This window comes from Eucyclogobius newberryi, unplaced genomic scaffold, assembly GCF_026437365.1.
Source record: "Eucyclogobius newberryi isolate DKJ021-1_F unplaced genomic scaffold, fEucNew1.0.hap1 SCAF_15, whole genome shotgun sequence".
Lineage (NCBI taxonomy): Eukaryota > Metazoa > Chordata > Actinopteri > Gobiiformes > Gobiidae > Eucyclogobius > Eucyclogobius newberryi.
Window position 1 is genome coordinate 4,791,473 of NW_027315779.1, and position 24,698 is coordinate 4,816,170.

Genomic DNA, 24,698 nt, shown 5'->3' on the forward strand with positions numbered 1-24,698 from the left:
TGGACTGAACAAATTGGAAACCTGGACGACAGGAAATCATTTTTGTAAACGTCACATAAAACAGGAAGTAGAAATACACAAGTTTAAACTACTTCTTTTAAGCACAAAAACATCTTACGCCTGAAACCCATAAATAACATTCCTCGTTCATTTAAAAGAAGATGAAATAGCTTAAAAGATTGGATCTGAAACACATGATGCGTTTCAGATGATTTCTTGTTGTTGTGCGTCGGTGCTTTGCCTTTAGACTTACCCTGGCCTTGGTAATCCAACATGTAACTGTAACTATCCTTGTAGATGCACGAAATATAGTGTCATTCCCAGCTCCAAACATGGCTCTGGATATAGACTCGGCTTTAAAAAAATCAATTGGAAAAAATCAATAGTTTAAAATGTTGGATGTGCGTCATTTCATGCTGTAAAAGTATAATCGATATGTAACCTATACCCCCGTCATAACCTTGGACCATGTGATAAAATGTAGATTCATGTCCACAATTCTGCTCTGGAGACATAGATACTTTCAGAGACATTTACTACAGGCGTGATTCATTTAGAATATCAAGTTACACACCAGCTCCACTCTTGTTTTCTTTATATCGATACTGCAAAAACCGAGTATCCCAATAACCATAGCCGTACGATATTATGATATGATGATTTCAGTGATTTAAGTATCAATAAATGTGCTAAAAATCACCCAAAAAACCCATATCTATTGTTTTTTTGTTTGAATTTTTAATCTGCTCTTTTTGCAGGATTTTTCATTAAAATTATTAACGATATACACGTGAAATGTTGTATTATAGTCAAAACAACATCCACGATATTGACATTTCGACCATCTTTTTTCTTTCCAGTGTAAAGTCCGATTTCTTAAATAATAATTGCTCATTTAAATCTTAAATCATCTGCATAAACCTATAACCGAAATCATAAAATCCAGCATGACTATTACAGTTTAGCATGATAATAATAACAAAAACACTATGGAATCACTGTTGTACCTGTAAATATTTGAATCCGATGAATATTTTTGAGCGACTCCCATCCACAGATAAAAGACGGCATGTTTTGCTTTCCAAATACCACTAGGGCTAAAATGTGATCTAATCTTAGGTCTTAATTTACCCTTAGATTCAGAACCTGGACTGAACCAAGTCTAAACTGGCAGTAAAGGGGAAAAAACAACGCTGCCACTCAGAGAAACTGTAAATAATTCAAGTAAAAAGGAGAACGTCGGTAACCTCTCATGTGATCTGATTCAACATGACAAACGGAAAGCTGTTTTCACATGACATTATTCTCATTATTTTGTCTTTGAACCGTTTGCGTCACGTGTTTTGCTCCATTAGCGTCTCCTCGGCTGAAATTAGGGATCGAGCCGAAATCAGGAAATCAATTCAACCAATCTCAGTCGACCAACTTACCATAAATTCAATTAGTGGCTCCGAGACGCGGTACAGGAAACGGTTGCAGAAAGCCGAAGTGTTTGATAGAATAATTGATGCGAGATGCAGGTTCTGGTAAAGCCTGAGTCAGAGGAAGTTGTAATTGAATCATTTTCACACACGCAAACACACTCAGATCCGCAGTGAGCGCGAGGGCTTGTTAGCACGAGTGACTGTGAGGCTGAAAACTGTGTAAACAAAAAGGAAATTGTAGCTTTGACAGGTCTCGAGAAAGTCTTTGTGCCGATATTTCAGGTGTGGAGGGGTTTAATTAGGCAGCGTAGCGATGCTTGTCTGTTTTTGGTGTTAAAATAGATTTACCTAGACTACATCGCGCAAAGAAAGGCAAATAAGAACGACAGAAGAGCTACAATTTGTAGCATAAATTGAATGGACTGGAGGGTAAAAAATGAGAGCACTTCTTTCAAAAATGTTTTTAAATGTATCCGTATCTACAAGGCAATCTTTTTCATTTCAACACTTTACACAGATATCTGAAATGATCATATTTAAATGTATATGAGTAAGGTATGAGAATTACAATGATATTTCTTTAAGTTTTTTCACAGTTCGTTCACATATTTCGCTTACTTGAACCTACACATTTAAACACATTTCTGTTGAATTGACAAGTGAAACAAGACTAAACAAGGAACAAAACCAGGAGTAATGCAGGACTAAAGCAGGACTAAAGCAGGACTAAAGCAGGCCTTTACCAGTGATTAAAACAGACTTAACCAGGGACAAAAACAGGACTAAAGCAGGACAAAAATAGAGACAAAACCAGGACTAAAGCAGGACAAAAACAGGCCTTTACCATGGATTAAAACAGATTTAACCAGGGACAAAACTAGGACTAAAGCAGGACAAAAACAGGCCTTTACCATGGATTAAAACAGATTTAACCAGGGACAAAACTAGGACTAAAGCAGGACAAAAACAGGGACAAAACCAGGACTAAAGCAGGACAAAAACAGGCCTTTACCATGGATTAAAACAGATTTAACCAGGGACAAAACTAGGACTAAAGCAGGACAAAAACAGGCCTTTACCATGGATTAAAACAGATTTAACCAGGGACAAAACTAGGACTAAAGCAGGACAAAAACAGGGACAAAACCAGGACTAAAACAGGACTAAATCGGGGACAAACCCAGGACTAAAGCAGGACAAAAACAGGCCTTTACCATGGATTAAAACAGATTTAACCAGGGACAAAACTAGGACTAAAGCAGGACAAAAACAGGGACAAAACCAGGACTAAAACAGGACCAAATCGGGGACAAACCCAGGACTAAAGCAGGACAAAAACAGGGACAAAACCAGGACTAAAACAGGACCAAATCGGGGACAAACCCAGGACTAAAGCAGGACAAAAACAGGACTAAATCGGGGACAAACCCAGGACTCTTATATTATCACCTGGTTATTATCAAGATTCTCATGTTTGTTTACATTGCTGATGAATAATAAAAAACATGTAAAACCAAATAAAACCTCTATAAATAATTAAATAATGATAAATGAACTGAATAAAATATAACCAACTATTGAACGCTGAGAGTAACTGTTCTGTGCTATATTACAGACAAGAAAAAAAAATATTACGTATTAACATCTTCGTCTTTGTTTTGTATAAGGAATATTTAAGTTATATTGAATAAATTGTATATTAGCTAAATGCATTCATATCAGAATCATTGTTTTTTTTTTTACAAACAGTGAATAACAAGAGCAGAATCCAAACCAAAAATAAATAAAAGTACTGCATAAAGTAAGTAAGTAATGGACATAATTATCTTTCCTTGACATTTCTACCTTATTCCTGTTACCGGGCAGGGAAAGCGTTTGCTAACATTAAATTTGCAGCTCTTACTCTCAAACTAATGAGGTCTCTACTTCCATTAATTGCATCTATAAATAACTTTTAAAAAAAAATCAAAATTATTGATACGACTTCTGACCCCGACGATGCATTAATGACCGCGGCTCGTAAAAATTGAATTGGTATCATATCTTTTAACTGCCCACGTTTATTTTAAGCTGCATTATGTCATGATTTCAACAGAAGAAAGGGTGGGCGCAGTAATACACACGGGAAGAAGTGAATAATATTATTACTGTGACTAATGAGAAGGCGTCAGGCAAGATAAGAACATATTGATCTACAGTGTTTTCCAGTATAACATCACTGCCTCCATATTTACATTTTGTGTTGATAAAATATGCATCCATCTATGAAGAAATCCGTGCATTTAATTAAAGAATCAATGACATTATGGATTTTTTTCACCTCAAAGTTTATTGTGAGCTGTAAAGGCCATCGCGAATGTACTGTTTGCCTTAAAGGTGCACTGTGTAACATTTCTGGTTCCGCTCGTCGCCGTGGAAATGTCTTCGCTTCGCCTGGAACGTTCCACAACTTCAACTATCTAGCACAACACCGTGAGTCACATGCGTTGTTTCCGTGAGTGTAGAGCACATTTAAGTCGCAGGTTTTTCCGTCTCGATGTTAGAAACTGAATGAAAAACAGAGGAGAAAGAGACGTTTCTGCAGGCGACGTCACGGCATTCTGACATTTAGCAGCCAGTGGCAAAAAACGCACAAGAGTCGATAGTGATTAAGTGATATTTTCTCCTGTAACAGCTCAAAACACATCAAAACATGTGAAAGAGCTGCTAGAATCTAGTAGCAAATGTAAAAGTCTACAACTGCTAAATGAGTAGTTTGTACATGACATCTAATGGAAGAAATTCAAGCGAAACGTTTTAGAAAAGTCAGCGTAATCCCTCATTCGTCCAGGAGGGTTCCATTGTAGAAAAAGATTCACTTGTAGTCATCTGGACATGTTTTGACTTTCATCACTTTCATCCAAACAGAGCCTCCCGACAGCGTGTCCGTTTATTTTTATTTCTATTCGTTTTTCTTGTTTGCACTGTCACTATCAGTGATACAGACATAAGTTGAACGGAGTACCGTACATTTCTGTCCTTGAATAACATGTTTTTGAGTCTGTTTGTTGAGGAAATTAAGCGGTTGAAGTGTCCTAAATGTCCCAACTGTCGTTAGCAAACGCGCTAGCTAAGATCTGCACAGTCACAACAACACTTCAGCTGCCGCATAACAAATACATTCCTCAACAAATGGGACTGAAAAACATGTTATTTAACTTGAACTCTCCTTAAATAACACCTTAAATAACATGTTTTTGAGTCTGTTTGTTGAGGAAATTAATTGTTCATGTGTCCTAAATGTCCAACTGCTGTTAGCAAACATGCTAGCTAAGCGCCACACAGTCACAGCAACAACGGAGAAACTACTTTCAGTTTACATTTCGTCCCGTAAAGTTAATTTGAGAAAAGCTGAAAAGTAAAAAATTAGGCTGAAAAAGCCAATAAACGCATTTGATCAGTTGTGCTGCCTATGATTCTGCCTCTAAGTCGTAATGTTGAGGAGCATTTTTCTTATAAATGTCTCGGTTGGCTCTGTGCACAGCTTTCGCGCCGCTACTTCCAGTCGATTACCCAACAGGCAACGAGTAACGGGTGGATAATCACAGACGGCGTGTTAGAATCTAACTTAAGATGTAAAACTTCACGGGAGGAAACATCTGTGTTGACTCTGGCGGCTGTCTGTGCCTCAATGCTAATGCTAACCTCACTTAAAACTTAAATAGGACTTTCAATAATATTAATAATTCATCCAAAAAAACACAATTGAAGACAAGTTGGCAAACTGTGGTGCTACTTTCTATGCATTTATTTTAGGTTAGCATTAGCATTGTCGTGTAGCATTGCCAACCTCTACCATTCGTCTTGTTGTTTGCGCCGGACCGAAATGTGTTCCTCAAAGCTCAGTGTCACCATATACATCTTTGTCGCCTGCTAAATTGATTAAGTCTTAACAAAAGAGCCTTAATTTCGTCACTTTTTTGGGGGGATGATTATATCGTGATGCGTGTTCTAATCTCAGTTTCTCCTCCTCGCCGGGGTCTGTTTTGTTTTGCCCCGTTCTGTCCGTTCTCGTCCCTCTTCTGTTTGCGGTGTGGAGCCGAGGGTCATTTATCATTGTGAGTCCGGCGGTCGATCGCAGACTTTATTACCGCTGCCGTGTGTGTGTGTGTGAGTGTGAGTGTGAGTGTGAGTGTGAGTGTGAGTGTGAGTGTGAGTGTGAGTGTGAGTGTGAGTGTGAGTGTGTGTGTGTGTGTGTGTGTGTGTGAGTGTGAGTGTGAGTGTGAGTGTGAGTGTGTGAGTGTGAGTGTGAGTGTGTGTGTGTGTGTGTGTGAGTGTGAGTGTGAGTGTGAGTGTGAGTGTGAGTGTGAGTGTGAGTGTGTGTGTGTGTGTGTGTGAGTGTGAGTGTGAGTGTGTGTGTGTGTGTGTGTGTGTGTGTGTGTGTGTGTGTGTGTGTGTGTGAGTGTGAGTGTGAGTGTGAGTGTGAGTGTGTGTGTGTGTGAGTGTGAGTGTGAGTGTGAGTGTGAGTGTGAGTGTGAGTGTGAGTGTGTGTGTGTGTGTGTGTGTGTGTGAGTGTGAGTGTGAGTGTGAGTGTGAGTGTGAGTGTGAGTGTGAGTGTGAGTGTGAGTGTGAGTGTGAGTGTGAGTGTGTGTGTGTGTGTGTGTGTGTGTGTGTGTGTGTGTGTGAGTGTGAGTGTGAGTGTGAGTGTGAGTGTGTGTGTGTGTGTGTGTGTGTGTGTGAGTGTGAGTGTGTGTGTGTGTGTGTGTGTGTGTGTGTGTGTGTGTGTGTGTGTGTGTGGTGTGTGTGTGTGTGAGTGTGAGTGTGTGTGTGTGTGTGTGTACAGCCGGTTTATTTGGATACAACTTCAGCGTGTGAGTTCTGTAATCAAAGTCGAGCAGGGAAATGTGTGCACTGTTCTACCTCCATACTTGATCGTCCGCAGTACAAACAGAGCAATAGGTGTTTATTTGATGATAAAAGATTAAAATCAAGCGTTATCACGGATTCAACCGCTTATTTTGTGTTCACATTTTTCACGTATCGCGTCAGCCTTGGACATTTTCAAAGCGACGTCTTAATTACAGACACAAATGTTGGTCTGTGATGAATAAATATTGGATTTCTCTTATTCTCTTTTTACTTATCCATCTAAAGTCGTGATTTTTAACGTCGCAATAGTAAAATCACAGCGTTTTATAGAGCTGACCGGTAAGATTTGCTGTCGTTAAACTTTCCTCAAAAGCTAAACGTCAGCTGTTATTCGTTGTGGACAAACAGCCTACCATTTTAACTACGTGACATTGGTATTTAATTCAACAGTAGTATCGGGTTTTTCTCGCGCAAATCGGCTTCTCTTACGAAATGGGCATCTAACCGCTGAACCCCTGAATGTTGTAACGCTCAGTCAAAGAGGTCAAAATGTTAAAGATAAATTGCCAAATCATCTGGCAGTGCAAGACAAGTGCGGAAGTCAGTCGGTGGCTTTTGACCCGCGTGATTTTTACCGACTATTGTGAGCGTTCATGAGCATTTTTCAACTCTGAAAAACACACTGGACACAAGCTGTTGCCTCCAAAAACATTACTGCTTCTTTTAACGTTGTACCTTTTGGAGAGCGCGCAACCTGCCAACGTATTTACCATCACGGGCACAAGCACGCAACGCTCCACAGTGAAGTTACGGGTCAGATTTGCGGAGAGGCCGGCCCATTCGCCGTGAGAATGAAACGCGTGCAAACGAATAGACGCGGAAGTGGAACGTTCCTGGCCAAAACAGTAACATCTCCACAGACTCCCGCAGCTCACCTTTAAGCCCCGTTTAGGATCGTAATCACTTTTACAGCGGCGTCCCGACCCAACAGTGACCCGTATCGTACAAATAGGACAAATAGTGACATTTCGGAGATGAACCGGAGCTTTATTGGCGCGCTGGTTGAGGGTTTGATGGTCTCGGGAGTGGAAAAGAGCGACAGAAGAAGCTTTGACAGACGGAGCGATCAGTGGAGTGGATGAGAGGATTACAGCGGGCGGCAGAGGAGCCCATAATTGCTCATTGAACATTGAGGGGATTTGGACCCACACACACAGACCTCAAGTGTCCCGCGCGCCGGTCTTCAGATGCACCCATATGTGCTCGCGCCGAACCCACGGAGCAACAGCAACGTGACGGTCGTGTGAGACTGCGACGCAAAGTTTGAAGGCCAGCGACGGGCCGTTTCCAGCGACGGGCCGTTTCCAGCGACGGGCCGTTTCCAGCGACGGGCCGTTTCCAGCGACGGGCCGTTTCCAGCGACGGGCCGTTTCCAGCGACGGGCTGTTTCCAGCGACGGGCCGTTTCCAGCGACGGGCCGTTTCCAGCGGGACGTCCTGCGCCTCGACGTTACTGTATTAACAACGATTACGAGGTGTTTCACAAATATGCAAAGTGGTAGAATCCCTGTACACGTTGTAGAACTGCTGTGACAACAACTGGATAGCAATCACACCGTTATGAGTTGCACATTAAATACAGATGTAAATATAACCGAAATATTGTGACGTCGTGTCAAAGTGTCAGGAACTACATAGACCATGGTCCTTTGCTACATTTCAGTGCAGGCAACATGAAGAAATGACTGTGTTTATTCACTTTTGTATCTCAATTCTTTGTAATGACGCGTTTTTGAAGGAAAAAGTATTATTTTTACAATTCTTTTGGACTTGCCACATTGCAATAAATATCGCACTACAAAATGAATATCGTAATAATGTTGCGTTGTAACATTTACATTGCATAAAATACATTGGGATTAAATTGAGAAACAGTTGTAGGTGTCGGATCAATGTTGAATACTACTCCAGATATTTCAACCATCATTTGTATCTTAAGTACTTGATCTTAAACTCATTGAACGTGTGTCTTTTGGCGAAGTGAAGCCTCCGATTCTAAACTGAATCAAACAGCTTTCAGAAAGAAAACAATGCAGTAGTGCTTTGATAAAATAAGATAAAACCGGAAATAGTCGTTCAAAAAGTGTACAAAACGCATCATAGACTTTGTCCACAACAGAAAAAACCTGCCAAATTGGTCCCTATTGGTTTTCTGCGTAAACCAAAAGATTAAAAAGGCCACATCACAAACCATTAATAAATCATTCTATAAGGTGAGAGTCGTTCTTGTGATCAAAATATCACAGAAATCACGTTTATTTTTCATCACTGCTCACTCACAGCGCCGCACGTTGTCTCGACTTGAGCCTTACCTCGGTCCAGGTCATCGGTTCATCCAAAGTCTGAGTCGTTTTTGTTGGAAATCATGTGTCATCGTCTTCATTTCCTGTTGTGACTCAGGACCTGATCACGTTTAGGTGAAGTCATGCACGGCCCTTAGAATCTGAATCTGAATGACTAACAGACTTGAGTCCAGCTGTCAGAACACTGTGTCCACTGTCAAAGCTCAAATCAAGCCAAAACATAATGACATATACAGTGTTTTCACCAATGTTGTGTTTTTTGTCTTCAGGGTGAACCATGAAACTGTTTTGGTTCAGGTTCTGCCACTTATTTGCTTTTTTTCGGGTCTTTTTTCATCTTTTGGCTCACGCAACAAACAACATTTTGACTTATTTTTATAAATGTGAGTACAGTGGACATATGAGGTCATTTGTCATGATTAACAGCTTAAACTTAACCCTTAACCTTCTACCTTTAAAAGATCCCGGGTAAAAATATGTGTATTAGGAATGAGAGTGTTATTTTGCTGAGTTCAGTCTTAATTTGTCATGATTTACTCTGATCGTTCCACTTACGATTGATTTTAGTCCGATTGTATTGAGTTCTTGCAATATTTAACATACTTTTCACATACGGCGTGATCTATTTCATGGTTTCCCAACAGCGTCGGGTTCAAACAGTGCTCACGGCCTAAACCACTACAGAGTAAATGTGCACGCTTGTCCCAGACACTTCACCTGGACATTCGAAACCCCATTATCTTTAAGCCTAAGATCCTTTTGTGTGCGAGCATCCGAGACGTCCGCGTTATCAATCTGGCCGGCTATGACATCACGGCGGGGCTGAGGTGTGACCCCGCATGTACGGCATCTCTAATGGGACATTAGAGGCGGCTCAGGCGGCTAATGTAGCAGCATTAGGTTGGAATCTGTCACAGTCTGTCATGTCTGCACAAGAGCGTTCTGACCCAGAGATCCCGGGCTCGGCGTTTTCTCGCGCTAACGCTAACGCTAATGCCCGCAAAACATGTGCGTCTTTAATGTGCGCTTGTCGCATTAGGAACAGCCATAACTCGCAGTGTAAAAGCACCAGGACATCTAGTGTTATCAGCAGTCCATCTGCAAATCCAGACGATAAAGGGTCAAAATGTACGTCGTGAGTGTAAAAATAGCCACACTCTTTTACTTTGAGGTTTGCGCACGAACAAAAAGAGACTAAAATGAGTGACTGACAGCTGTACTTCAGCCTTAAATATCTGACAACATTTGAAAGGAGATTTGCATTGATGTCATGTCAAAACAGAGGGCAGATTTAGATTTTTTTCCTAAATGCTAAAACTAGAAGTGCTAAACTTTGATTCAGGTAAAACTCATCAGCACATCTTTCAATCACACGTTTGGCTTTTGCTCGTTTTGGTCAGAAAGTCCTCATCGTGTCATTTATAAGTGGTTCAAACTTTTAAAACGGAATAACAAGCCAACAGTGGTGCAGGCGGTTCATCTGATCGCCGACAAACCGAAGCGTTGACAGTTCTCTGGCCACACCCACGAATGAAAAACAGGTCAGATAAGCCTTTTGGAGATCAGAATCACATTTGTAATATAATATTCTTAGTCTTACTCCTTTGTATGTGCACAAAACTGCTTCATTTTGACAACATTTCTTCAGGACAAGAGCTTTCAGCTCCATACAACTCCTCATTAAAGCTTTGATTCTCCGTCCTTTGTTTCATAAGACGCTCATTACACAACGCCAAAGTAATTGTGATGTGATTAATCCTAATTATTCTCGCACAATTCAGCACAATAGCCATCTTTCAAACACATATTTAATACTAATTGGCGGGATTGACGCTGACAAAACCGTTCTCGATCCAGTTTCTATCGTCTGTTTGCAGCACAGTGCTTTGTTTTGTGCTCGTGACACTTTTAATCTGGAAACAATGGCCTCTAATGGGTTAAAAACTGAGCTGGAGACCAGTTCAGATTTATATGCTAGAAATTGACTTTGAATTATTAAAATGCAGGTATTTTGTCCACGTTTATGGTTGATATCTCTAATTACGCGTGTTATCCACATGAAACAAAGACTGGCACAAAGTTCATTGTATCTTCTGTGTCAGCTCAAAGTACAGATACATGAGCAGAGAAGTAAAACTATCACAGTAAAAAATCTACATGTGTAAAAGCATTGACTTACACCTGTAAAAATGTACTGTTAGGAGTCAAAATTAAAAATAATTCACACATTTTGAGAACTGTTAAAGCTTCAATTGAATTATTGAGAATTGTCCTGATTTTTGGTGAACAGAAGCAATTTTCCATTTCATTTCATACATTTAATTTATACAGATGATTTTGAATTTATTTTGTATTTACATTTTTTGCCCAAAGCTGGGACTTGAACAAAAAACACGTAGGCAAGAGGCAACATACTGTTAGGGATCATCTCAAAATGGGTTGAAGCTGAAAAGACTTAATATTTTTTGTCTGGGGGGGGGGGGGCAGTAATTGTTTTGAAATGCTAAAAAACTCTGTCAGCAACGAGCATTAGGCCAACATTAGGCGGCGGGCGCGGAGCACGACGAGCGCTCACGGCGAACGCTGCGCTCACGGCGCGTACGGGGGAGCACGGCGCACCTTGGCCCGCGAGAGGGGCGGTGTCGCGTCAACTCAGAAAAGTTGGAAACGCTTTTTTGTGGCAAGACGCGGCGCAGCAAATGATCAAGAGATTTGGCTTTAGTAACGTGCTACGCACTGACCGGAAGAAGGAAACAAAATAAACCCGCATGAGGTGGTTTCGGCCAATCACAGAAGACGTGAGATTCTCACTGAGACGAAAGCGCGTGTTCTGCTTCTGTCAGTCTGACATTTCTAAGGTCTAAACTCAGGCAATTGACAATTACATGTTTTGACAAAAACATTAGTTTCTCACTCTCTCATCCTCTTGAGACACATCTCAATGTGGTCATCTCACAGTTTGGGTTGAATGGGATGTGCCGTAGGGCCCCTAGGGCTCGTGGACCATGTGAATTGTGTAAACAAACATGCGCGACAGGTGACATTATTTGGAGAGTTCATAACTTCTAAATATAAACTTACCAAAGGATGTTCAGGGATGTTCACTAGAGGTGAGCAGGGTCTATCAAGCTACTATCGTTTTATCAACGCGTAACATTTTATGTGAAGCCAGACAAAGTCTTTTGGGGGGGAGGGGGTCCAGAGAGAGATGAAAAAAAGTATTTTCAGCTTCAACCCATTTTGAGATGATCCCTAAATGTGCTAAAAACAATAGGCCAAAAACCATAAGAAAAAATACTTTTACTTTTCAATCCAGTTCAAAAATGCAGTGGAGTAGAAAGTATAGAAACCTGCTCTCAAATGTAGTAAAAGTAGAAAATATCCACTGTAAAATGTACTGGCCTACCTTAACATGTTTACTAGTACTTTTTTGCTTTTGAACTTTTGTCATTTGTAAAGTATAATGATAATAATGATGGATTTTCAATTTGGGTATTTCTTTCAAAAATCTCCCTGTCCTTGAAGCCCCCGCCTCTAAAAACTTGAACTCACCATATCGACACGCGGCAGGATGAACAGTCCAACGCCAGGGTTCCAGTACTGTGCGAGTATTTGGTATATTTAGGTAAAGAGAGCATTGATTTGCAGGGTGATGTCGTGTGCAGGCAGATGCTGATGATGTTACGTTGGATCATCTTTCTTCCCGTTTATCAGCTCGGCCTTTTATGGGAAACACTGGGGTCATGTTTCAGCCCGGCACGTGTGTGTGTGTGAGGCCATCTACTAGCAGAGAACGGGGGGCTAATCCTGAGCAAGGGCAGGCGGTGGTGTGTCCGTGTGTATGATGAATATTATGAAAGTATGACAAGAATGAAAAAGTATGAAATCATCATTATATTTCCGGTTCAAAGTGAACTAAAATGAGACTTAGGTTTAGGTGAACCTATGTCTCAGCAGGTGACACTCAAATCGTACTTACTTTCGTTTACAAGAGAAATGACTCAAGATACACGATAAAATGTCAAAATACAATGTTCTTAAATAACAAATACAGTCGTTTTAATAATACTGTTATAATACACTGGACTGGCTGGACTAGATCCTGCTGCGATTCAGTGAAGTTTAATAAAAACACGACTAAAACAGGCTAAGCTAGGCTCGAATCTGGTCTTAAAGGTGCACTTTGCTTCTTTCCTAGTGGAGGGTACGCCACCTGCTTGTCTCCATGGAGATGTGATGACTCTACTATGTTCCACAGCATAGCGTTAAAGGCGTTTAAGGCGTTTGTCAAATATAGATGTATTTGTTGTTCAAAAATACCTCGAAAAACATGGATGGCCTGCTTGGCTCTTCTGAGCTAGACATCTTTAATGCCGTACGTTGAAACAGTCCAGGCAAAACAATAATATATCCATGGAGACAGGTAGGGGGCAGAGCCTGTGCACTTATGACCTGATGTTAAATCTCAAATCATCACATCACACTTTTTCTCTTCCAAACCTCCTTTCAATAACTCTGTATTTATTGTGTGTCTTTGTTTGCCTCCTCTGTCTTTGGCTGTCTTGAAAAGTGTATAAAAGTGTTATATGATTATTAGTAGTATTATTAAATCATGACGAGCACTAAACCAGGACTAAACCCACATATATATTGAGATCAAAACAGGAAAAAATACAAAACATCCTCTGTTTTTAAGGCTCTTCTGCGGGGAGCTGAAACCCACGAATCAGCCCGACCCAATAATTTCCTGAACTCCCGATGTGTCGGCGTGCGCCATCACTGCTTAATCTCCCAGCGCTCGCAAAGCGCTGGTGTAAACGACTGCATTTAGCCGCACGGACCGAGCCTCTAAAACTGCTGACTGCTGCCTGGGTGACCCCTCGTCTTCTCTCTGCTGGAGCGACAATATGTTTCGCTAACGCACACCATGGACGCGCACACACACACACGCACGCACGCGCGAGGCTAGAGCTACAGGAGCGAGAGTCCAACTGAGCAGGTTATTACCGCAAAGAGCCCTGTAATTTTCTCTGTGTCGCCGAGTGGACCTCACATTGGGGGCAACGACAACACATTAACCGTTAAACAAGACACCCAAGACCTCAGGGCGCAGAGTGCTCCGAGCAAAGAGAGAGGGAGGGAGGGAGGGAGGGAGGAGAAGGAGGGAGAGAGGAGAAGGAGGGAGGGAGAGAGAGGAGAAGGAGGGCGGGAGAGAGGAGAAGGAGGGAGGGAGAGAAGAGAAGGAGGGAGGGAGGAGAAGGAGGGAGAGAGGAGAAGGAGGGAGGGAGAGAGGAGAAGGAGGGAGGGAGAGAGAGGAGAAGGAGGGAGGGTGAGAGGAGAAGGAGCGAGGGAGAGAGGAGAAGGAGCGAGGGAGAGAGGAGAAGGAAGGAGGGAGAGCGGAGAAGGAGGGAGAGAGGAGAAGGAGCGAGGGAGAGAGGAGAAGGAGGGAGGAGAAGGAGGGAGGGAGGGAGAGAGGAGAAGGAGGGAGGGAGGGAGGGAGAGAGGAGAAGGAGGGAGGGAGGGAGGGAGAGAGGAGAAGGAGGGAGGGAGGGAGGGAGAGAGGAGAAGGAGGGAGGGAGGGAGGGAGGGAGAGAGAGAGGAGAAGGAGGGAGGGAGAGCGGAGGAGGGCGGGAGAGAGGAGAAGGAGGGAGGGAGAGAAGAGAAGGAGCAAGGGAGAGAGGAGAAGGAGCGAGGGAGAGAGAGGAGAAGGAGCAAGGGAGAGAGGAGAATGAGGGAGGGAGGGAGGAGAAGGAGGGAGAGAGAGAGGAGAAGGAGGGAGAGAGAGAGGAGAAGGAGTGTCGGGGAATGGAGAAAGGTAGAGAAACAAGGGGTAAGGGAGAGAGAGTAGAGAGGGGGAGGGAGAGAAGAGAAGCGGGAAAGGAAAAGAGAGTCAGAGGGAGTGAGGAGAAGAGGGGAAGAGTAGAGGAAAGGGGGAGAGAGAGGAGAAAAGAGTGGAAATTGTTGTGGAAGGCTAATGCAGAAAGGAAGAAAGACAAACAATGTGAAAAAGAGAGCGAGAGTAGAGGGAGAAAGTGGGGGATGGATGAAGAAAGTGGGAAGAGGGAGAGGAAAGAGAAGAGCTGGAAGGAGGGGGAAAGAGAGAAGAAAGGGATGGAGAGAGAGAGAGAGAGAGAGAGAGAGAGAGAGAGAGAGAGAGAGAGAGAGAGAGAGAGAGAGAGAGAGAGAGAGAGAGAGAGAGAGAGAGAGAGAGAGAGAGAGAGAGAGAGAGAGAGAGAGAGAGAGAGAGAGAGAGAGAGAGAGAGAGAGAGAGAGAGAGAGAGAGAGAGAGAGAGAGAGAGAGAGAGAGAGAGATGGAAGAAGAGGGAGTGAGGTGAGGGAGTATAGCGTGTGAGAGGAGGAAAAGGGGAGAGAAGGATAATGATAGAGAGGAAGGGAAAGATCAAGCGGAGAGATGGAAAGAAGAGGAGAGAGGAGGGCGAGAGGGTCTGGCAGTGGAGCAGAGGTGGAAATGGACTTGGAAATGGAAGAGTTAAAGAGTAAATCATGCCACTGTCCACAGACTTCTGCACTTAGCCATTAACACAACACTAAAGCATCGATTCAACTGCAAAGTCACTGGGAACGTTCAACAATTATATTCAATAATGGGAACGATCAGTGCAGCGCATAATCAGATATCATATTTTACAGACGTATTACAAGAGCGTTACACTCTCCAGTGCCGCGAGGATGTGGAAATACTACATGTGGTGTATATTATTCTAGTATTTTATTTTCATTTTGTTTTGACTTTTTATGACATGGATTCGTGGTTGTGTTTAAGTATATTTTGTACTTCTTTTTTTCTGATTATAGCACATTTTAAAACACAAGAGGTACTAAAAAGTGACGCCAATAAAAAAATTATATATGTGTATTTTTATATGTGTATTAGCCCCGAGCTGGCCTTGAGTTTCAATCTAATGTATCTGAAACTTTTGTCACGTCAAAAAATTGGGGCGGGGCAAAAAATGACTGACAGCTGCATGTCAAGTGTACAACTATTAATATTTCACAGATGAAACGTACTCGACACATTTACATCAGTCCGACACTAAAACTTAACAGTGTTTCTATGTAGCAAATATAAAACAATACTTTGGCAACACTTTACAATAACTACAGCTTAATTAGCATTCATAAAGCTTCATAATGAACCAATAGTTTAAGAATGATTCAGGCTTAACTAAGCTGACTCCTAACACCTTAATTAAGTTACTAAGCCGGACTTAAACTAATTGCTCGTTATGAATTAAATCTTTCTCCGTACTTTATTAAAGCTGTAAATAGTGTTGTTTATTATGAAGTGTTACTCATGTTTTGTGTGACAATCGATCACTGCAATTATGATCCGTTTAAAGTACAACATGTAACTTTTCTGGTGAGCGTCAGCCGCCTGCTGGTCGTCCGTGGTATTGCTCTGCTGGAATGTTTCTCAGTGTGGCATTAAGGATGGCTTGCATTTTTTTCCGTTTTTATTGCTGAAAACACCTTGGGAAAACGTGAATTCTCAACCCTTTTCGCAGACCTGACCCGTAACTCATCCCTCCGCAGATGAATGTTTTAAAAAGTTACGCTGGAAAGTGTAACGCGGCGTCTCTTTTTTTGTCGTCCAGGAGGTGATTCTAAAACGAGCAGCGGATCTGGTGGAAGCGCTGTACGGACTTCCCCACAACAACCAGGTACGACGTGTGCAAACGTGTCATGTCAGAAATGTGTCATATTTGAGTCCAAAAAGAACTGGAGATATATGGAGCCACCGCAGATTATAACTTATAAATATATTACATTTTCTCTCTTTTATGCATCGTCCAGTTCTCGCATGTAAAATGAGAAACAAAATCAAACAAAAGTCCCTCGTCACAATCGAAAAGGAGCAGAAAGAAGAAAATGTTGCTTTGAAGATGGAAAAACCGCTGAATAAATACAATATAGTAATAATAATAATAATGATGATAATGAGAATAATCTGGAACACATTTTGGTTCTGGTTTGACAGAAACATGCAACTCTTCCACAGTTGATTCCTAATAGTGGTTTTATTAACTGTATTTAATTATATTTTATTAACTATATGATTTGTTAAACTTAAATTCCTCATTTACTGTTCAACCCGAGCTTCAGAAAGTGACTCCAACATTTGAAAAACATTAGAATATGTTTGTGTGAAGCAGGTCACGTTGTACTTTTCCTGTGTTTTTATATAAATGAGCCTTTGGCCTGGATCATTAGTTGAACAGTTTCCTTTAAATACGAAACAAAATTTAAATGTAACGCGGTCCTTTCTTACCGCACTGGCAATCAATTACAAAAGTGAAAAAAAGCACTTCCTGTTCCAGCTTTTGAACTGTAAGTGACACGTTTTTGAACCGGCGTGAGCAAACTAAAACCAGCCTCACTCGCTGATGCTATAATGCTATAATGCTATATGCTCTCCATTGGAACGTTGCCTATAACAACAGTGAAATGAGCAGCGGCGTGACAGACGTTCTTCTCGCACAAAACGAGCTGTTCAGGAAGTGACGCGCTCGCACGTGTCTGACTGTGACCTGACCATGACCTGACCGTGACCTCACCGTGACCTGACCGTGACCTGACCATGACCTCACGTGACCTGACCGTGACCTGACCGTGACCTTACCACGTGCCTGTTGCAGGAGATCATTCTGAAGCGCGCGGCGGACATCGCAGAGGCCCTCTACAGCGTCCCGCGAGGCCACACCCAGCTATCAGGCTCCACCCACTCGGGCATGATGGGCGTCAACTCCTTCACGGGGCAACTGTCGGTTAACGTCGCCGAGCCAACGCAGGCCAATCAAGGTACGACCGCTCACTCGCAACTGTGACGCTGTGTGACAGTCTCACTAGTGTTGTCGTTAGCATAGTGTTAGCATCAGGTCACTTTTGACATGTTTCATCAAGTTAGACACATGTCCCAGCGTCCCCTGTCCTTAGACACATGTCCCAGCGTCCCCTGCCCTTAGACACATGTCCCAGCATCCCCTGTCCTTAGACACATGTCCCAGCATCCCCTGTCCTTAGACACATGTCCCAGCGTCCCCTTTCCTTAGACACATGTCCCAGCGTCCCCTGCCCTTAGACACATGTCCCAGCGTTCCTTGTCCTTAGACACATGTCCCAGCGTCCCCTGTCCTTAGACACATGTCCCAGCGTCCCCTGCCCTTAGACACATGTCCCAGCATCCCCTGTCCTTAGACACATGTCCCAGCATCCCCTGTCCTTAGACACATGTCCCAGCGTCCCCTGCCCTTAGACACATGTCCCAGCGTTCCTTGTCCTTAGACACATGTCCCAGCATCCCCTGTCCTTAGACACATGTCCCAGCATCTCGTGTCCTTAGACACATGTCCCAGCGTCCCCTGCCCTTAGACACATGTCCCAGCGTCCCCTGTCCTTAGACACATGTCCCAGCATCTCGTGTCCTTAGACACATGTCCCAGCGTCCCCTGTCCTTAGACACATGTCCCAGCATCTCGTGTCCTTAGACACATGTCCCAGTGTCCCCTGTCCTTAGACACATGTCCCAGCATCTCGTGTCCTTAGACACATGTCCCAGTGTCCCCTGTCCTTAGACACATGTCCCAGCATCTCGTGTCCTTAGACACATGTCCCAGCGTCCCCTGCCCTTAGACACATGTCCCAGCGTCCCCTGCCCTTAGACACATGTCCCAACATCTCGTGTCCTTAGACACATGTCCCAGCGTCCCCTGTCCTTAGACACATGTCCCAGCATCTCGTGTCCTTAGACACATGTCCCAGCGTCCCCTGCCCTTAGACACATGTCCCAGCATCTCGTGTCCTTAGACACATGTCCCAGCGTCCCCTGTCCTTAGACCCGCCTTCTTAGCAAGAGAAGACTACAAAAGGCTTTGGGAGAAAGTATAAACCTCTGGGAGAACCACAGCGACTCCCACAAGCTCAAGAGAAAACAACTGTTTACACTGGAAAGTACTTGTAAACAACACATTTATTTTGAAAAAGGAAGAATAAACTCATGATTTAGGCTCTAATCTCTGGCCAACTCTCTCCATTTCTTCTCCTCTGCTGTGGCACATACACAGCTTATATAAATTCATAGATAAATTTGTCAGTTTATAATAATCTTAGACTAAAGTAAAGTAAAAGCCCCAGTTACTTTGACAGGATATTTTATAGTCATTTTATCAGTTCTTTTCAAATAAAATAAACTGCATATGACCAAGTTTGTGGCCTTCACCTCCTTCACCTCCTCCTCATCTCCACTCACCTCCTTCACCTGCACTCACCTCCTCCTTCACCTCCTCCTCACCTCCTCCTCACCTGCACTCACCTCCTCCTTCACCTCCTCCTCACCTGCACTCACCTCCTTCACCTGCACTCACCTCCTCCTTCACCTGCACTCACATCCTCCTTCACCTCCTCCTCACCTGCACTCACCTTCTTCACCTGCACTCACCTCCTCCTTCACCTCCTCCTCACCTCCACTCACCTCCTTCACCTGCACTCACCTCCTCCTTCACCTCCTTTCACCTCCTCCTCTCACCTCCTCCTCACCTCCACTCACCTCCTTCACCTGCACTCACCTCCTCCTTCACCTCCTCTCGCCTCCTCCTCACCTCCACTCACCTCCTCCTCCACCTGCACTCACCTCCTTCACCTCCACTCACCTCCTCCTCACCTCCACTCACCTCCGCGCTGTCTGCGTTTGGCTGCAGGTTTCGTGCGCAGCTCGAGCAGCGTGTCGCCTCACGGTTACGTCCCCAGTTCCACTCCTCAGCAGGGCAGCTACACCTCCGTCAGCTCCTCCATGAACGGATACAGCAACAACAGCGGCATGACCAACCTGGGAGGCTCCCCCACCTTCCTCAACGGGTCGGCCGCCAACTCGCCTTATGCCAGTGAGTCCTAACACAACACCCACAGTCTTATTCAGTCTTATTGTCTCACACTGTTCAGGTTTAAATCTAGGTTTTTCATGCATTTCTTTAGATTATTTTCTTGGATAAAGCTGTTTATTTTGTTCAGTCATTTTTTGCCTTTATCATCCTAAAACTGCCCTTCCTGTATGTACTATGTTGTTGTTTCATCGCAGTTTCCTGATTGTGGGACAAATACCGTATTTTCCGGACTATAAGTCACACCAGCCAAAAAAAAACATATATAAGTCGCACTAGAGTATGAGATGCGGTTGCAAGTGTGAAAATAACAAATAATATCACATATCACATATCCGGAGTATAAGTATATAGTATAAGTCGCACCCCGGCCAAAACTATGAAAAAAGGTGCGACTTATAGTACGGAAAATACGGTAATTATCTTGTCTGCAAATGTAACGTTACAAACTCAGTGTAACTCTTTGTACAAATAATCTTACAAGACTAAAACTGGAGCAAGGCTCGACTAGATCAGGACTAAACCAAGACCAAACCGAGTCTAAATCAGGACAAAACCAAGACCAAACCGAGTCCAAATCAGGACAAAACCAAAGACCAAACCGAGTCTAAATCAGGACAAAACCAAGACCAAACCGAGTCTAAATCAGGACTAAACCAAGACCAAACCGAGTCTAAATCAGGACGTAACCAAGACCAAACCGAGTCTAAATCAGGACGTAACCAAGACCAAACCGAGTCTAAATCAGGACTAAACCAAGACCAAACCAAGACTAAATTTGTCCAGAAGTGTGAACCACGTCTTTATCCACCACAATAAAGTTACTTCCTTTAAGAAGCATAAATGAAGCTCTCAGACAGTCTTTACAGGACGCTTGATCACATAAGTATAATCGTATGTCACAGACGGACAGAAGTACAGAGATGTCCCCATGAGGATTTCTTCAAACACACACTTTACTTTGACAGTATTTTTGTGGTTTAATTGCACCTGTTTTGCATACATACAAGCGCTAGAATAAAGAGATTCAGTTGTGATTTTGGAGCATTTTCTCTTAATTATAACAATGAAAACAAGGTGTCTTAGACTGACGAGTTGTCAAGGTGTCAATCCACTTAATTACTCTGTATTCGCACAGATAAGTGACTCTAGGTTATGTTTTTACAAGTATTTGACGACTCCTTCTGTGTGAAGGATAAAAGCACTGGTTCGATTTGATACGGAAAAGGAAAAGTGTCTACATCTGTATCGTGTTGCTTAAATAAGTCATTTAGTTGTTCAGTAAATATGTATAAACTGTGAAATAAACCAGTTCAAATTCGTGAAATGTGAGTAACTTTAAATGACGACACACGAGAGCTAAGGCAGGTTCATTAGTAGTTGTATGTCTTAAACGAGTTCCTTTTTAAAAACCCTTTTAAACTCTGCGTCCCTCAGTCGTCCCGTCCAGTCCCACGATGGCCTCCTCCACCTCCCTCCCGTCCAACTGCTCGTCCTCCTCCGGCGTCTTCTCCTTCTCCCCGGCCAACATGGTGTCCGCCGCCGTCAAACAGAAATCTGCCTTTGCCCCCGTCGTCCGGCCCTCGTCCTCCCCGCCGCCCTCCTGCACCAACGCCAACGGCAACGGGCTTCAAGGTACGTGCTCCGGACCAGCCACGTGGCAGCGTCAGTGAGAAAACATGAACAACTGAACCAGATGAAAAGAAACAATATGTTTTACTGCATCTTTTCTACTGCAGTGCTACAGTAATAAGTTATTAAGTCTGTCATTATGAAATATGTGAAATATTTGACTGTTATATGAAAGTCAAATCTAAATAAAGCAAAATATGGGCAACGTATCAACATAAGGTTTCTTAGTAAACTATTTATAATGCATTATTAACACCAGTTATTGTTTCTAAGCACTTATAAGACATTAGCATTTGTTAGATTGTTATTGAAAACGGTTAAATAAGCAGCTTATTAATGCTCTTACTAAAAAAAATGGATTAACACACACATTGTTATTGTGGATTAACATATATAAGATATTACATATGCTAGTAATGATATAAGTACTTAAAATAACTAGTGCTAATAAACAGTTAACTAAGAAACCTTATTTTACCAAAATATAAACTAGATGAATGGACGTTGCATTACAGGTTATATGTGACTAATACAATACATTATGATGTCGAGATATGTTCAGATTAGGTCTGATTTCTGTGCTATTATTTTTCAATGTGCAGCATTATTTATTTTCTATAATATTAGATGTGAAAGCTTCTGCACGGACATGTTCAAAAGCACGCAGTAATGTCTTCCCTAATCTTTTCCCTTAAAGCTCTCGCATGTTTTACACTTATTATGTACAATATCCATAAAGAGTTATTTCAGTTTCCTTCAGTTCAGTTCAGTTCAGTTCTTCTTTTAAAACCTCTCTTTGTTTCTCGTTACTTTTCATTCCTGACGTTTCCCCCTCTTGTGCTCTCTGCCTGTTTGTCCAGATCAAACCTTTGTGGACTCTAGCAAGTACTCATCAGCCAGCTCTCTACAAGGACTGGCCTTCTCCTGAAGTACGTTCACTCACAACCTCACTAACAAACTCTGCATGATTTCACCAAACATACTATCTTCTGTGTCCTCTTAGATGTGCATTTGTAGTACATTTGCAACCGTAGAAGTTCTTATCTACTCTTAGAATGAGCTGAGAATGACGTGACCTTTGAACCCACGGTCAGTTAGCATTCCGACGTTAACGGCCGTGCATAAAGTAGATCCGGCGACAGTTAAAAATCACACTCTGTATCCCGTTAGCATAGCGACGGGTGAACAGACGCTAGCTTCATGTAAAACACAAAAATAACTAATATTTTAGATATTTACAGGGAGAGAAAAGGCTTTTTTACAGATTCACAGGTGTTAAACATTTCTCATCCGTGCGTTTCACAGTTTTAACGCAAATTTGGCACCGACTCAACTTCTAAGTCACAGTTAGCATTAGCGTAGCAAGTATTAGCCCACGGTAGAAAAGGTTTCAATGGGAGTATTTATGAAATCGAAATGTTTCAGCGCTGTCAGTCTTTTGGTGTAATAATCATCAGTTCATCACAATCGAGAACGGAGACACAATTTGAGTGTTTTAGTGTCAGAAAACGACACATTCTTCAAACAGGAAATGGTTTTGTAAGTGTATGTCATCGTGAGCTGTGGGTGTGGGAACTCCACTTCTCAAAGCTGAAGTAAACAAACCAGTCACTCGTTTCGCACGGTTAAACTCTGGATTTGACACCGGTCCAGGCAGAAACTGTATTCACATAACTGTACTGTTACTTTAAGACAATATCACTCACGTAGAAGTAAGTAAGAAGTAGTGACCCTAATAGTCAGGAAACACTGCCGAACATGTTTGGACATACGGTATTTCGACGTAATCAGACAAGAACGTTGAATACATTCAGGTATTTCCAGGGAGAAGCCAATGAAGAAAAATGAAATAATATCTGAGAACAATGTGCAAGAAACGCCTGTGACGGCAGCTGCGACTTCAATGCGTTTCCCTCAATAGAAGTGAAAGTATTCCGAATAGTTTCTTCAATAGAGAGTTCATTTTGCAGTAACGATCTAAGTGCAATTTTAAAAAGCCTTGCGGTTTACTTTTCTATTGCAATGTTTTCCAAAAGCAAATATATTTTACTGCCATCAAAATATAGTTCCGTCCCTCTGTGATAAAATCTACTTATATCCACATTGATTTAATTGATCATATTTGTAGAAGATGGTGACAAAAAGTAATAAAAATCAAGACATTTGTTACCGATTTTTGCCTCCAAATGAGCCGATTCCCACATTTAGCTGCTCCATACTTATTATAACAATGGAATAGCAGCTCATCCTCATTTATAAGTCTTTTCCGTGCTCTTCCCTCGGGTTCAAAGGCGACAAACGCAACTGCGTCTTCAAAAACACCACTTGACTCCCGTGATTTATTATCCCGGCGTTGACGTTTTAAATGTCACACAGATGGGGAAAAAAAAGACTTTTATTCAGCGGCGTTTTTTGTGACGTTGTTGTTTTTCCCTCCTCCCTTCCACAGCGATGCCAGGAATGATCGTCCCGCCCATGTAAAGACGCCGAGGGGACGACGCCCACCGCTCGCATCGCATCCTAAGACGGACTTTGGAAGAAGAAGACTCCGGCTCGAGACGTTTCGGAACGCATCTCGTTCTTTTGAAGGAACTCAAACTCAACTCAGGCCCTTTCTATCTTAAACATTTACAGCGAGAACTATAACACACGGACTGAAAAGAACCTGTTGTTTTAGACTTTGTACACGTTTTATAGGATCACATACGCGCAAGACTGTAAACAGGAAATGTATTTATTTTGGAGGGAATCCGCTTCCCGTCTCGAGTGAATTTACCTTTACGTGCAACATTTTAAAGTGTGATAATCATAAGTGTAACCGACGTGAGGGATTTTTTGTTTCTTTTTAATTTATGAAGGATAAAATGTGAAGAAAGACACGCGACGAAGGAGGAAGACGTTTTGGAGGCGAAGGTTTTGGAGCCGAAACGTGGGTCAAATCCTGGAGACAAATCAGGAGAACATACTGCGTCGGCTAATGTTTCGCTGTACTTTTCTTGTACTTTGTCAACCGTGTCACCGCGTAACCCTGCAGTGTTTATCCCTCTAGGATTGAAGATGAGCAGATGAATTATTCCTCCAAACACTGGCCCTTTCTCACTCGTTCATTCGCCCACCATTTTGAATGTTTACTCTTGGCAATACTCAAAACTACATCTTGGTTTCACAAAGTACTATGCAGTTACATCGATGAAGATCAACTTAGTGAAATATTATTTGAAGTACCGAAATTACAGATATATCAATACGTTTGCGCTGCCTTTACGTTGTGTTTTTGGACAGTTGCACATGGTTCCACAAAACAAAATAAAAACACTTGTATAACTTACATTTTCCTAACATAAAAGGTGCAATATTGAACTTTTCTGGTAGAGGGTGGACCACCTGCTCGGCAATGTCTATTGCTTTGCCTGGAATGCTTCACAATGTGTTTTTTAAATGTGATTTAATAGCTAAATAACACCTTGAAAAACATGCCATCTTACAGTATCTATAAAACTTGACAAACCTACTCAAACTCCTCATCTCTCAAAACAC

General features: G+C 42.5%; 1 protein-coding gene across 2 annotated transcripts in view; it reads left to right on the plus strand.

Moving 5' to 3' along the window:
- Positions 1–24,063, plus strand: part of LOC140360532 (transcription factor COE1-like) — a 153,549-nt gene extending 129,486 nt beyond the window's left edge. For both annotated transcript variants that reach the window (XM_072445775.1, XM_072445776.1), the window contains exons 12-17: positions 16,251–16,316; positions 17,292–17,454; positions 19,350–19,532; positions 20,967–21,164; positions 22,022–22,090; positions 23,611–24,063. In XM_072445775.1, the coding sequence (XP_072301876.1) occupies positions 16,251–16,316; positions 17,292–17,454; positions 19,350–19,532; positions 20,967–21,164; positions 22,022–22,089 (678 nt within the window). In that variant the 3' untranslated portion in view covers position 22,090; positions 23,611–24,063. The remainder of the gene's footprint in view (positions 1–16,250; positions 16,317–17,291; positions 17,455–19,349; positions 19,533–20,966; positions 21,165–22,021; positions 22,091–23,610) is intronic.
- The last annotated feature ends 635 nt before the right edge of the window (positions 24,064–24,698 follow it).